Consider the following 16230-nt stretch of genomic DNA (forward strand, 5'->3'; position numbering starts at 1 on the left):
GTATGCCCATTTTAAATCCTAGCTTACCATCACATGCGTTAAAATCTCCTATAAAAAGAAAGCATCTACTTTGCAAACCATAGTCATGTGCATAATTCTATTTCAAGATAGAATAGTACTTCATGAATACAGTATTGATTTTTATCAGAATCCCACCTTGCTCCAGAAGATGAACCAAGAGACACTTGAAAAATTCTATTTTACTAGCTTGTAGCAACTCATTCCCTAGTCATTTTTTTTACTACTGCTGTGTATCATATGGATCTAAGTTGAAATGTCATTACCCTGAAGTAAAAGCAGATAGCATTAATAACAAGTATCTCAGTTAAAAGTTGGAGAATTGAACTGGACAAAGAAGCCTGTACATACCTATAGCTTATTCGTTTACGTTAAAAATATTTGCTTAAACCTGCTTTCAGCTTCAATTGTGTATGATAAATTCTATTCACACAATTATGGGGAAAGTATAAATAAATACTTAAGTCCTCTGTGTTTCAGTTGTAACCCCATTAAGCCAACACTGGTATTATTGAATAAGTTTGCTTGGCAGCCATTGTAATGTCATTCCCTCCTTTCTAGACACTTCAAGAAGCCATGTGCGACAGAGTGAGATTTCGCAAGACATACAAAACCCCTCCAGGATTTGGTTTCAAACAAGTAGATTTTTAATTTATTTATTTTTTCTGTCAAATGATGCCAGAACGTCAGAGCACTTTATAGTCTCTGTGGATGAAATATTTCCTGATGATCCTGTTGGAGATACAAACATTTGTCTGGATGAAAAATTGTGGTTTATGGAAATAGCCTAATACAAATTACACTCCATGGTTTCTGCCCTCTTAAAAAGCCTGATCTCATCTTACATATATAAGCTTTGCAAAGGAATGTTTACAAAGAAATCGGGAATTAGTACAAAAAGGAAAGAGAGTTGTCAGAGCAAAAAGGAACAAGACTTAACTCAGATTGGGCAAACAAAGAATCCAAAATTTTCAAATACTTTAAAAAGCACTGTGAAAAAGATTACCAAGTGTCCATCCGCTCGCAACTTATCAACTGAAGAAGAGGAAAGTAATAGAGAATTTTCACTTTCTCCAACATTCAGTTACAGAGTTGCTATTGCTAATGGACTGCAAAAGCATATTTTTGTGAGAAACAGTAATAATGAAGATATAGTTCAAGATCTGTCTTCAAATGATAGCTCATATTCTGAGTCACTAAGTGAAGGAAAAAGTAGCAGCAAGAAAAACGAATATTTATCACACACAATGCCTGTGAGACGCAACAGAAAAAGCTTAAGCAGCCTGGCACCATCTGATGGAAGTTCAGATGGAGAGCGCACTTTACACACACTGAAGCTGGGAGCTTTGCGCAAACTAAGGAAATGGAAGAAGAGTCAAGAATGTGTCTCATCTGACTCAGAATTAAGTACATGGAAGAAAACATGGGGCTTAAGAAGTAAATCTCTAGACAGAACTGGCCGTCACCAGAAATCAAATACTTTTGAACCTGGCTTTAGTTCAACAAGCTGTATTAGCCAAACCCATGATGTTATGGAAATGATCTTTAAAGAGCTTCAGGGAATAAGTCAAATTGAAACAGAACTGTCTGAATTAAGAGGGCATGTTAATGCTCTGAAACAATCAATTGATGAAATTTCAAGTAGTGTAGAAGTTGTACAAAATGAAATTGAACAATTGCGAACTGGATTTGTACAGTCCAGAAGGGAAACTCGGGACATACATGACTACATTAAGCAGGTGGGCCATCCAGGAAACAAAGCAAGTCTTAGGTTTCTAAATGTGCCTGAAGAAAGGCTTGAAAAAACTGAAAGCATAGTTTACAAAATATTAATAGGTAAAATGGGGTTCTCAGAGGCACAAAGCACTATTAAAATTGAATTTGCCCAAAGACTGGGGCAACAAAGGGACTGTCCAAATGCAAAGCCAAGACCCATTCTCGTTTACTTTGAGTCCTCACAACAGAGAGATTTGATTTTAAAAAAGTCATATAAACTTAAGGGAACTGGCATTGGAATTTCTACAGACATATTTTCCCATGACATAAAAGACAGAAGGGAAAGAGGATTACCTTCCTCTCAGACCTATGAGAGTATGGATATGAAGCTTCTCACTGTGGATACAAAAGCTAAAATGCATGACTGGGAGTCACCTGACAGTGATAAAGACTTGGAATCAGATATAAATAAGAACAGTTATGCAAGGATATCCAAATCCGCATTTCAAATAAAAACAAGCACTACAAAGGGGAGTATTGAGTCCCCAGATACTAAAGATCTTAATAGAACTGTTGACAATATCACCTTTTCAAACAGAAGAAATTATGAGAGTCAGTCACCAGACAACATGGAAAAAGAGTCAAAGACCTATTATTCAGACATGACTCCTCTATGGCATTTACACAATGATTTTGGGACACCAAAACTTAGCCGTTCAGAATCAGATTTCTCAAAATTGTGTCAGTCTTACTCTGAGGATTTTTCAGAAAATCAGTATTTTAGCAGAACAAATGGCAGTTCATTATTGTCTTCCTCTGATCGAGAACTCTGGCAGAGAAGGCAAGATGATTCTACAAACTGGTATGGCAGTTCTCAGGAGCAGACTTTTGTCCAAGATATGCAACAGTATCCAGACCAAAATGAGGTGGAAAATGTAGAAACTGTTGACAGTGGCCTAACCAATGGAATATGTGCAACAGGAGACAGAAGCCACTATAGTGATTCTCAGCTTTCTTTACATGATGATCTTTCCCCTTGGAAAGACTGGAATGAGTTGGAACAAGGGGCAAATTTGGGGCTAGACTCATCTGCACAGGAAGTTTTTGTGTATGATATGAGCAGCCCTTCAGATCAACAGACAGATTTTGGGAAGTGCCAAAATTCTGACCTCCAGTATGATACTGAAAGCTACGATTTTACTCTTGATGGTACTTCTCCATCATGTCAAGGCCTTGATAGCGAATCACAAAGTCAGTGGACTGCTCAATATGATGATTATCAGGAAACAAATTCTATCTCCTCTTATCAGAATCAAAACAGAGTGCCTATGATGTACCGAAGTCAGAGTGAACTACAAAGCGACGACTCAGAAGGAGCAGCCCCTAAATCATGGCATAGCCGATTAAGCATAGATCTTTCTGATAAGACTTTCAGCTTTCCTAAATTTGGATCTACGCTTCAACGAGCTAAGTCAGCTTTAGAAGTAGTCTGGAGTAAAAGTACACAAAGTTTAAGTGGGTATGAAGACAGTGGATCATCTTTCATGGGAAGGTTTAGAACTTTATCTCAATCTACTGCAAATGAATCAAGTACAACACTCGACTCTGATGTTTATGCGGAGCCTTATTGCTACAAAGCAGGGTACGGGGAAGACTTAATTGAACCACCTGGTGAGAATGAAACAGACTATGTAGAAGTAATGGAACAAGTCCTTGCAAAACTAGAAAATAGAACCACCAGTAGTGAAACTAGTGAGCAGGTCCAAGAATATGAACCAGAGCAGCCTTTGTATGATACTCCATACGTAGTACTACCAGGGGAGCAATATGATACACAGTTTGACAGTGTGGTCAGTGAAGAGATACTGGAAGTTGAAAGTGACATGGCTGCTGACGTAGAAGTACGGGAAGATGAAAATCAGAATGTCCCAGAGATAGTTACTGAAGTGCCAAAGAAAAAAAGGATAAGACCATCATTTAAGGAAGCAGCTTTAAAAGCATACAAGAAACAAATGAGTGATTTGGAAGAGAAGATCCTTGCTGGAGGTAATAGTGTTTTATTATTGTATTTTAAGTAATTGTTCTCGCTAGAGTTGGACATTAATTTCTGGGTGGTACCTGGTTCTGCTTCCGTTGAATTTGGTGACAAAAATTCTGCTTATGTCTGGTTTTGTTCATAGGGTGAACTAGTCCCCTGGAAGTTAAGAGCCTAAAATTTTACAAGCTTGTTTTGAAGGAATTTTCTGAACATGTTTTGGAAGCAATTATATTGCTTTGAGTTTCAGTATCTTGAAAATTAAATTTTATAAGATTTCTATCCTACAAAAAGAACTAAATGGTACACTGTTCTTGTTTTTCTTATAGTTTTATGATTGTATTCACAGGAGTAATCCTGACTGTTCAGATATTACAGTGCTTTCTTTAACAGTTTTCAAGGCATGGTTTGTTCTATAGTCATTCTGATGAGCAGTGTTCTGCATCCTGTATGTAAACTATAACTTAAGTACTTATGAGAGTGCAAATTGAAACTGGTTTTAATTCTGTTCTTAGCTGTACTCCTAATAAGCCCTCAAAGAAGAATTAGTCAGTCCCTAAGAAAAGGAGAAGGGTGTGGAGAAAAAAGAAGTGTAAATGGTAGCATCAGTGTATGAAGGGGTGGTAGAAAAGAGATTAAATCACAGAAGGTGTTGACACAGATTTGTTCATTATCTCCTGTGCTAACAGGCTTCAAAGCAGACAGTCATATATATTACTTGTAATATCTCTAGTAATACACAAATATGGGGACTTTCAATATTAACATACACTATAATGCAAATTGCAGTGCATATGGTATAATATTGCATGTGCATTTAATTGGGAGCATGTAATTACCATAGCTAGCCAGGTGTTAATTGTCACCTTGACTGAATCTTTTCTTTCTTTATCTGCTGTCAATAAAATAATCACCCAATATGTTAATTTTAAAGATGAAAAATTGTGCCTTTAGTCAAAGATTGTGTTTAGTAGTAACGAGCATCCAAAGCTTGAGATACTATAAAATCTGTTTTGTACATTGACTGCTTTTAAAATAAAAATAGAGCCAAGTTGAATGTATGTTACACAAGCAATTAAATAATGCTAATATGAAAGTTTATTTGAAATTCTATTTCCACATTTAAATAATCACACTAATCGTAGGTTTCCTTTTTGCAGATATTTTTCTACAGTACTGTGTTAGACACCAGATGGTGTATGTAGAAAGAGACAGCTAGCAATAGTATTTCCATGATCTTTTCATGATTTTGAGGCATGGGAGACGGGGTCATTTTAGCTAGTTGTTGTTGTACAATAAGAATATTGAGGTATGAGGATGTGATTCAAGAATGCACACAGGGAACACCCAAAATAGTGACATGCAAGTTGTTTCCACTATTTAAAGTCTGTGCATTTGTATACATTATTAGAGAACAGGCTGTTATCTACTATTAGATAATAGGTTGTTAGAAAACGAGAGCTAACTTTTGTGTTACATTTCATGCAATTGGTTCTATGAATTAAATGTATTTGCTCTTTTGACACAGCAAGTGAAAGGCCTCTTTCAGTCTCTTAGTCAACTGACAGGTTTTTGTTCTGAATTACTGAATCATTTCTTATACTACATTTACAGAGAAGCCAACTGACACTAAGGCTAGTTTGTGAAAATGGGTTACAAAGCATACAAAATGTACACTTTGTAGCCTCTCAGTTTTCACAGCCTGCCTTCTTTTCTTTGCCTGTGGGTTCATGTGCAGACAGTACTTTGATAATTTAAGTCAATAGTAGTTTGGGGTGTAATATTTATTTTAATTTTTTTTTTTTTTTTTTTTTTTTTTTGCTATTTTCAGAAGCAGTAGTAACTTTAAAGAAAAGTGACTAACAGCTGATCTAGGATTTCCTTGACTTTTATGAATTAGTTGGCCCCTGTAAGTGATTCACAGTCAAATTCTGATTTATGGATGGAAAAATGCTAGTTGCAGAGTAAGTTCCTTTAATGAATCTTTGTTATATAACCAAAGTATAATCTATTGTTTAATTAATTGTTTCATATCTCCATGTAGGCAGGATCTGGTAGGCAGCAATCTGGCCATCCAGAGATACAGCTGGATAGTAACAGTAGCGTTGTTTCTTCAATTTAGTGCAAAAAATACCAAGGTTTAGAATGGTACTATTTTCATTCTAGTAACATAGGAGGTAAGGTCATTGAAACTTTGGTTGATAAATAATTTATTAGTGCATGAGAGCCCCATCAGGTAGTTCTGTTCTCTGTATCTAGCTGGAGAGAAAAAAAATACACTGTGGGTTTATTTCTAATGTATTATTTATTACAGCATAGTTTCAGATACACAGTGGAATGAAAGTAATAGGGTATGTGAATGTGAGGAGATGTGAGCAGTACATGAGTAATCTTCAGATTTTAAGATCTTTAAGGACATAGGGGCATTGTGATGATGCATGGAAGGCTTGATGGTTTTTTAGAAAAATATCAGTGAAATGCTAGCCAGTGGTTTCTTTCTTTTTACAGTGTAATCAAGAGCAGCTCTTTTATTTATTCTTACAGTCCTCACTTGTTATTTTCTAGCTTTCTGTTTCCCTAGTGACTTCTTTCATTACATCTCTGTCTTGCTGTCTTTTATAGGTGCCTTAGAATAACCATAATTGTCTCTCCTGGTGAAGTTATCACTCTGGACAAGCTTCCAGAATTGCATGCATTCTTCTGAGTTGCTATTACTAATAATAGACTCTATGTATGTAGTCTCTTTCTATGTATGGTAGTTTATGAACAATAGCTTCTTGATCAAGTTGAAGGTCTGACTGATTGATTGGTGACTGGTCAGATTTTAAAAAGCCTTTGGTCTGAGTTTTCTGCTTACATTGCTTATGGTGCTAAGATGTGTGAACTCATCTTACTCTATACGTACATAGAGTAGCAAGCCAGATTACACAGGCCAGGGGTGGGAGCTGCCTTTTTAACAGTGGATGCGAGTGGGGGTTCTATTGTTTTATAGGAAGGAGCTGTATTATGTTTAGTGGTGCTTGACTTAAGAACAGAACTTGGAGAACAGTATAAATACAACTTTATTTTGTACATGCCTGAAGGAGAAAATGTGATGCTAAGATTTGAAACCAGAGGAACCAGTAATGTACTTGCCTTGCAGTGTGATCATCATTTGGTTCCACATTAAGGAAAGCTGTCAGCAAAATAAGTATATTATTAATGCATATTTCAAACTCTGTCTATTCAAACTATGTCTTTTGAAACAAGTGTACATTTTCTTATTTTGACAGCTTTTCTAGCCTTTTTATAATAGCTATTTGCTTGAAATGCCAGAGTCAGCTGTATTTTCCCAGAGACTATAGGCTTTAGAAGTTAATTTAAACTTCTCGTGTGGTACTCAGGCTTTTGTTTCCTTTATATCTTACCTCCATCATGTTTGATTTTGATACACTTGTAGAGGTTTACAGTTACTAGTAACTAATAACTATAGTTAATAGTATTGTGCCAGTATTGTTATGTGACTATGTATCTTGGATTTGGATTTAAAAAGATCAGTACTGTGGCCCAGATAAAAATCAATTGATCTGGTATTGTTTAGTAAATGAATCAGTCATTTTATAGCTATTCAGGTGGAAACAGGATAAATCATAAAATCATAGAATAGTTAGGGTTGGAAAGGACCTTAAGATCATCTAGTTCCAACCCCCCTGCCATGGTCAGGTATACCTCACACCCAAGGCTTTGTCCAACCTGGCCTTGATCGCTGCCAGGGATGGAGCATTCACAGCTTCCTTGGGCAACCCATTCCAGTGCCTCACCACACTTACAGTAAAGAACTTCTTCCTTACACCCAATCTGAACTTCCCCTGTTTAAGTTTTAACCCATCACCCCTTGTCCTATCACTACAGTCCCTAATGAAGAATCCATTCTCAGCATCCCTATAGGCCCCTTTCAGATACTGGAAGGCTGCTATGAGGTCTTCACGCAGCCTTCTCTTCTCCAAGATGAACAGCCTTGGTTAACCATTACCTTGGTTACAGAAACTGCATATTGGTTGGTCATGACTGTAATGGAGAAATAAGAAACCTGGTAAAATATAAATTGCTTTTAAATATTAAAGCTTTTTCCTATAGCCTACATTAGCTCTGTTGGGAAGTTGGCTCTAAGAATGGACTACTGTTGGTAGAAAGAGAAACAAAAAGTAAAGTTATATCTCATTTTATTTCTTAATTGCTTGAGGTGATCCTCACCCTCGAGTCAATCCTGATAAGGCCACATCTGGAGCATTCAGTTCTGGACTCCTTAGTATAAGACAGACAAGGAGCTACTGCAAAGTGTCCAGTGGAGGGCTACAAGGATGGTCAGAGGGCTGGAGCATCTTTCTTATGAGGAGAGGTGGGAGCTGGGCCTGTTTAGTCTGGAGAAGAGAAGACAGAGAGGGATTTCATGAATGAATATAAATATCTCTGAGGCAAGTGCCAGAAGGATGATGCCAGACTCTTTTCAGTGATGCACAGCAGCAGGATGAGGAGCAGTGGTCGTAAACTAAAGCACAAGAAGTTTCACTGCAACATGAGGAAGAACTTTGAGGGTGGCAGACCCCTGCAACAAGCTGCTCGGGGAGGTTGTGGATTCTTCCTCTCTGGACACATTCAAAACCTGCCTGCTGTAGGCCCTGTCTTGGTGAGTGGGGTGCAGATTTGGTAAGGGATGGATGTCTAGTCAGATGGCAGAATTCTAGTTTAATGTGTAAAATACTACAGGAATTAATACAAGTAGAATGTGTATATTTTCTTGTATTATACTAAGCTGAGCTGCTAATTCCTTCACTGACCAGTAGCAACAGCTAATTCCAGTCTTGTTTGTACAGGAACATGTTCATATATGTGAATTCAAAAACATTTTCATATACAACCTCTGTATAAGATTAGATCCTTTCCCCTTTTTAATCAGTCTGCTTTTGTCATGACAAAAGTAACAGTTGGTCATTTTGGGGGAATTCTTTGAAATCTGTAAAACTCCTCTGTTGCCATTGCTACATTATTCCCACAAGTATTTTGTTGCTTAAAAATTAAGTAAAAACTTAAGTTTAAATTAAGTTATCCTTTCATGAATAATGGCATAGTAGCACTATTGAAAGCTTAGGTGTAATTAAATCTAAACAATCTGTCTTGAACTAATGCACTTTGATACAGCTTTAAACACTTTTAGTTAAAAAGTTAACAGCAATACCGAGGCCCAGAATTTTCTGTTGTGTTTCAAAATACTGAAATCGAAGTATTCAGTTATACAAGGTTTTGTTTGTATGCTACCATATCCCTAATTGTTTGTTTGTTGTTGGGGATTATTTTGTATTGTTTGCTATTTTGTTTCTGTTTTTTTTTAACCTGGAGTGACAAAAGAATTCATTGATATAAGGGCTGACTGTGCATGTTGTGTGGCTCATACAGTTGATCTGCAGTGTTTTCTGGGTTTGTTTTTTTAATGCACATTCACCCAGTGTATGAGATATAAAGAGCTCGATTTGGGGACATATTACTTTTCAACAAACGTTGACTCATCGGTTGCTCTTCATATGTAAATAATGCAAACAAGTAGATTACAGACCCATTGTGTCTCTCTAAATTCCTTTCTATACTCATGTCAGAAGATGGTGACAATGGAACAGATGTATTGTGTAACCAGGTTGGGAAAGAAACAGATACCCTTGCCATACACTTGACTAGGTGTTTGGTACTGAGGAAACAAATCTGCTGCAAGTTACTGTATCTGTTTTGATGCTGTATTGGAGGGGTCAGTGAACTACAAAATTTAATAACACAGTTTTTTCCAACTATGTCTTCTTTTTTTTTCTTTCCTATATTCATGTTTGTGCCTGCCTTTTGGTCAGGTAATGAAATGATGGATATCTTTTTCCTTGTGGGGTAAGAGTCTGAAGTAGGGGGAAACTCAATACATTTTTCAGATGATGTGGGTAGGAATTGATAAATACAGTAATTGATAAATACAATTTATTCCTTAATATGCTTAATTAAAATTCTAAGATGTAATTTTTCACATATATATGTGTGTGTGCTCACTCTGGAAATCTTCCTGTACTATTACAGAAAATAAAATAGGTCTAACAAATTATTAACAACTCCATGAATTCAGTCGAGATGTTGCAAATGAATCAATATTTGATTTTACTATCTCTTGCATATGCTTGTGTTTCATGTACTCAAGAGTCCATGCATTTTTATTTTGTTGCCACTGGTTTTACTGTAGTGTCAGGTGTAAGTCTTTATACCCTTCCCTTCTTGCATCTCTTCTGTCCTTTGAGGAAAAGGAATTTTAGAGATTTAAGACAGTGAATGCCAGTCTGTTAGTCTTGCAATTAACAGAATTGTAGAAAAGTTGCTTTAGAAAAATTATGTGAGGAAATCTAATCATTTAATTATAAAGATGATACATCTGTCTTTTTTCTGGGAAGGAAGAGTAAGTACTTACATTCACCACTTACTGTGAAGTTAGGACTCCATGCAGGAATGCTACTACATGTTCAGTCTGTCAAAAGAGGGATTAGTGTAAGGGAAATTCATACTGAGAGTAGTGGTCATCATCTTAGAGACCATTCAAATAAAAGCAAACCCCAATTAATAAGAAGCTACAGGTGTTTTCCAAGACCTGGTAAAAAAAAGTAATCCAAGATTTAAAAATCTTAACTGATTAAAAAACTGGTTAGTATGGCTTTTACAATACATAATAGTGTTCTTATGGCTGATTGCCTTTTAATTCTGTAGTTACAGGCTTTATGTTATAAAACAAAAATCCTAGGATGCAGGATAGTAACGAAATAAATTGAAGATCAGCAGTTTAATTTAGCATAGTAATACTTGCTGAGTCGGTGTTCATTACATCAGAAAAACTTTTGTCACAAATACGCCGTGTGTAACTGTCTGAGAATCCAAAAAAAAAAAACAATATTGTTAGCACTTTTGCTAGAATAGATATACCTGTTCTTTAATCAGGAAAAAAAATCCAAAATCAAACCAAAAACCCCACCAAAACACACATAACTACCAAACCTCCCATCCTTCCTGTCCTTGACAAAAAAATCCACAAACAAAAAATCCTTCCATATCCCGTATCTTTAATCAATAAGGTTTAGCAAAAATAATCCAGATTTTGACTGTTTATTAAAAACAAACAAACAAAAAACCCAAACCACCTCAAAACACTTCTGTTTCAAGAATGAATTCCTTTTTTTAGGAAAAGTAATTCATTAAAACTGCTGGTTTCATTCATAAAAGAAGGTCTGTGCTGCTTCTTACCAGAACAGAAAACTGTGTAACATGATTTTCACTGACTTCAGAAATAATTGATTAATTGGTTGAGAGTAGATGATAAATATTTATGCAGTTTGCCTGCTCCTTTTGTGTTTAAATGAATTTAAAATAAATTTGTTAGAGCTAAGAGGAAACCTGGGTGTAAATGTCAGTTCCGAGGACTTATTTCTACTGGTTCTGCTGTTGAAATGAATGCAAATCAATATTTTATCACCCAGACTAAGATAGGTTTTTCATTTTTATTTCTGAAACATTTAAGCCTTTCCTTTAGATTATCATGTTTCAGAAACAGAAATAACACTGCATCATTTTATAATGCAGCTTCAGGATAAAAGAAATTTTGTTAAAGCAACTGGCTGAAAAATATCTAGATGTGCACTTAAAAAATGTAATGGCTTGGAAAACATGAGTTCATAAATATGCTTAAAACTTGTTTTGATCTACTGGGAAAGTAGAGTATTACAATAAAGTATAAAATGAAACTGAGAAGAAAGTGATTCTTAAAATGTTTTAAGAGATTCCAAGAGAAGTTATTCTTAAGATATTTTTAAGATCAGAAGTCTTAGTAAACCTTAGAAAACAAAGACAGGATTGATTAAAATAAATGTAATTCTAACAAAAGCCACAGATACATACTTATAGACACCTGCCCCATTTTTGGTTGAGTTTTCTTTTGTACTTGTCTCACATAAGGCAACTATTCACTCCACTGAAAATTTTACTCATTTTCTATTGAAACCTATGTAAGGAGAGGTTTTCCCAGGAAGCCTATGTGTTGATAATAGAGTTGTTTAAAAATGTTCTGATACTATGGTAAAGAATATGGTGTATTAGAAGTTTCAAGTTAACTAGATTTAAAAAAAAAAAAAAAAAAAAAAAAGAAACCCTGTTGAACACAGGAAAGACAGTAATCTGTTTTCACTAAACTAGTAGTGGTAAAGAGCAAGCTGCTGACGAATACGCTTCTGATATAGCTTCTCTGGTGCAGACTACTGAAACTAGTTGGATTTGTTTGTGTTACGCTGGAATCTCAGAGGTGTGATGTGGCAAAACATCTTTTTGACACTGATTCTTCTCTTTGAGAACTGAGGTTTCTTGATCAGAGGCCAAACAGCGGCAAGTGATTTGTCAATGCTGTCACAGATTCATAAACTATGTATAGCTCTAGGTATCATTACTGTAATTGCAGCTCATTAAAGAAATCCTTGTCCATCAGCTGCATGTATACCAAGATGGAATGTGGAGAGAGAGGCATGATGAACTCCTTGTCAAGTCTAAAATAAACCAGGAGAGAAGAATGTGTGTAAAATGGATGAGTAAGAACTAAAGCATTTTTTTAATCTTAACCTGTAGGTCTTCCTCTTCCATTTAGCACAGACAGGATAGAACTGATGATTATCTGCACCTATACTGCAAACATTATGTAGTGGAATTTTGTTTGGGAACTGTAAAACGCGTGTTGGTTGAAATTTTCTTTTACAAAAAAATAAAAGCAGAGGAAGAAGAGACATGCTTTTTTCTATTAACTATGAAAAGGGATTGTGGAATTCAGAAGGATTTATGAATGTCCTGTCAGGCAGAAGAAGTCCAACAGAACCAAATTCATGCTTTGAATTCCAGTGCATCAGTCTAGCTCTTAACATCTATGTACCTCTTTGGTGTTTATGTAAATTATTCCAGCTTATTATTTCTTTCAAGCAGAGCTGAAACAAACAGTTTGTAATTTGATTTTGTTTCTGCCTATACCATAAAAGCTACGAGTGGAGAAAATAACTATTTTTTTACTGTTTTTTTTCAAGATCAGTCTCTACTTTGAGAATTATTTTGGGACTTTGAGTTGTTTCAGTTGAAACAAAAGGTAATGCTATTACAGAACAAAATATGTTGAGCTTTGAAGTATTTGCTACACAAATGCTACTTGTGGATTTTGTAATTATGAATAAGCATACTTCTTGCCTTCTTTTGACATCTAATATGTAACTGACATTATAAGCAGTGGAGGAAAAAAAAAATAGCACTCTTTTAGACTCCTTACTGAATCTGAATACTATCACTTTCCTCCTAGAATGACAGTGATCTTTTCTGTACTAATATTACATCAACAACGCTTTTAATTTAAATATGCTATATACCTTATTCCGCTATGTAGTAATTTTTTGCCATTTTTCATTTTTTTTTCCAAATGTAGAACTATTTTTTACAGTAATGGTAAGGCAATGATGTGAATTTCATCATGAGTGAAGAACTTTAACTTCTAACACTATCATTTCATATCTTTGCAACCCATTCCAGACTGGTGTCTTCTGCAGACTGTGAAATTCTGTTCTTCCAACTGGCTGAGAACATTGATGAAATTGACCTGTATCATATTGTTTGATACCCTACACAGTAATTCTGCCAAAAGAGTTACTCCCAAATATCACCATATAAGTATATACTATTTTCTACTAATTTCAACTTTAATGTAGTTATCTTGCTTTCATAGGGGATTTCATGAAAATCAATTTTTGGAAGAAACACAATGGGACTTAATCTTGCAAGTAAGGTTGTGATATACACCATGATAAGACCAAGTCAAATATTTTGTGGTGGTGCGATGTGCAATTATCTGTTTGCTTTCATAGCCTATAATTAATTACTTGGCTCCATTTACTGGTATCATTTGTATTGAAAGAGTAAATATGCCTCTATCCTTTATGGATAAGGTATGCTTTTCCACTCTGATGTGTTCTGGGGTCAGAATAGAATGCTTAAAATGCACTCTGCATTTTACTCCTTACCATCATTCTGACAAACTGAAGACTGTCAAGGAAGCCTGGCAAACAAGTTTTTTGTTTCTCTGAAATACAAAATCCATTTAATGTGGAGAACCAGTCTCAACAATTTTGTATTTTTTTTCAATATAACTCTATAAACAACTGTATTAAACATACAACTGATGGGATTCTTTAGGCAGCTGGCAACAAAGTACCTGCAAACTATTTTAAAAAATGCATTGTGTGTATATAATATTGAGATTTATTATACATCTTAAAAAAAAAAAAAAACAACTATTTTTTTGGGGCCACTAAAAAATGAGAAGATCTAGTATCATACCACATTCTATAATCAAGTAGTTCACTTGATAGTCAAGAATTTATTCTTTTAGAAGTATTTAGTAACTGTTGAAAGACAATAGGTAACGTGAACCATTGGAAGCCTAACAGGACTCAATTTCTAAACACCAGAGATGTTTTTAAAGCATGTCCTCTTGTTTCAGACTAGTTTATTAATAAATTCACAGACTAGTTTATTAATAAATACAGAAATGTAGTTTTATCTTCACCAAGATGACCTCCTGTTTTGGTTCTCAGTGTATGCGCTAATAATTTTTCTACATCACTGCTGGTGAATTGCTAGCAGCAATTCTTCTATTTCTCCTGTCAAGCAAGCTTTATTCAAGTTTGACCTTCTCTTTGTCAGACAAGCATCACTCATCTCTTATGATATGATAACTTTAATATTTTCTTTCAAGCATTATACAGTATGTCTTCCTAGAATATGCTTCAGAAACACATCTTCTAAGCTTACATACTGTAATATTTTGTTCTGTAGAGATAATATTAGCTGCTGGATACAGCATTTATTATTTTAGCATGAATTAATTTCTGTTATTGTTTTGGACAGACAGTTCTTTAATGGGCTGCTCTTATTTGAACCTATTTTTAGCAATGCATACTAATTAGAATTGTCCGGCTCAGACTACAAACTACTTCTGACTATGGCTACTTTACATATCTTGTTTCTATGGATCAGCTGTATTGTTATTTTAATTCCAGCAGGTATTATGTCTAAAGGGCTTGTTTCCAGGAATGACAATTATCAGTCAGTTTGACATTCTTGCAACTACTTTGCAGAATTAGAGATTAAAATGATACTTTCAGAGTATAATGAATTTTAAATCTGTTTCCAATTTGGTGTTATACAATTATGCACTCATACAAGAATGGAAAATCAATGCAGTATACATAGTTCCTAGGAAATGTAGATTTTAGGACCTGATGGTAGTTCTTGTGCTGTAGCACAGGGTGTGTGTGGTGATTTATATTTTTGAAATTATTAAAGAAAATGTATTAGGATGATGCTCAGAAAAATGCAAAAAGGAAATAATGACACAAGGCTTAAAGGATACTTGTGACTGGGGAGCAGGGGATCTGCTGAACTTCTTTGATCTACATATATCTGCTGACTGATTAGACTATTGGCCATTTGTATTTCTGATAGTATCATAAGCTACAACAGCAAAGGTCTGTCTTCACTTCTGTATCTTCCTTACTGGTTTATCTTTCATGCAAGAAGACTCTACCTTAATCAGCATCCTTTCAAGATTTTTTTTTTTTTTTTTTTTTTGAGAAGTTTGGGTACAGAAACTAGTTATCTTGTATGATTTCTTGTGTTGTAAGTTACAGGTGACAACATTGCTATTAGAAATGGATGTCAGACAGTGAATTAATTTGAAAGCAGCTGGTAACAGTGTAAAGTTCAATTTTTATAAGATCTATTAGTTTTCAGACTGAGTTTGAATAGTTATTGTGCAGCATTAATAAAGAGTTGTGGGAAATTTTAGTTAGCCTTCTCAAAAACTTTAAACATATAGGTGTACAGAAAGTAACTTGGGGACTTGTTTGAGGGGGGTGAAAGAATGCCAAATAAGCCTGTCTCTATTCCCTTACAATTCCCCCCATCTGGGGACTAACCTCTGGATATTTGTGAACTATGGTCAACAGAAGCCTAGATTTAGTTGGTATATTGAAGTTATACAGCCTTTTAATACCTTGAACCTTTATTAATTGAAGCTTAAAGACTAATTTTAACTAGTGAATAGCTCTAATTTCATGCTTATGTAAAGGTTTATGTTTGTTTATGGGAGGTTCAGAGAGTGGTAGTAAAGGGGGGAGGATTAAGCATGTGGTAAAGAATGATACAGAGACAGAGAGAATTTTGTAGCTAAGCAGGTGCATTTTAAAATATGGTTTGCTAAATACTCTTTAAGACTGTCTTCTCTTTCCTGAAGTTTTTGTGTTCTGTCATCAAAGCTTAAGAATTCAGCATAGAGAATGAGCTTATTTGGAGAAATGTGATATAATAGCTGTCCATCATGCTTTGCTTGC

At 35.2% G+C, this 16230-nt stretch overlaps 1 protein-coding gene across 3 annotated transcripts in view; it reads left to right on the forward strand.

The window, feature by feature from the left end:
• Positions 1–16230, forward strand: part of UNC13C (unc-13 homolog C) — a 145668-nt gene that overhangs the window by 9508 nt on the left and 119930 nt on the right. For all 3 annotated transcript variants that reach the window (XM_061347434.1, XM_061347435.1, XM_061347436.1), the window contains exon 2: positions 580–3780. In XM_061347434.1, coding sequence (XP_061203418.1) covers positions 825–3780 — 2956 coding nt within the window. In that variant the 5' untranslated portion in view covers positions 580–824. The remainder of the gene's footprint in view (positions 1–579; positions 3781–16230) is intronic.

This window comes from Neopsephotus bourkii, unplaced genomic scaffold, assembly GCF_033783945.1.
Source record: "Neopsephotus bourkii isolate Nb327-2 ecotype Australia unplaced genomic scaffold, CSIRO-AGI_Nbou_v1 NB_318, whole genome shotgun sequence".
Classification (NCBI taxonomy): domain Eukaryota; kingdom Metazoa; phylum Chordata; class Aves; order Psittaciformes; family Psittacidae; genus Neopsephotus; species Neopsephotus bourkii.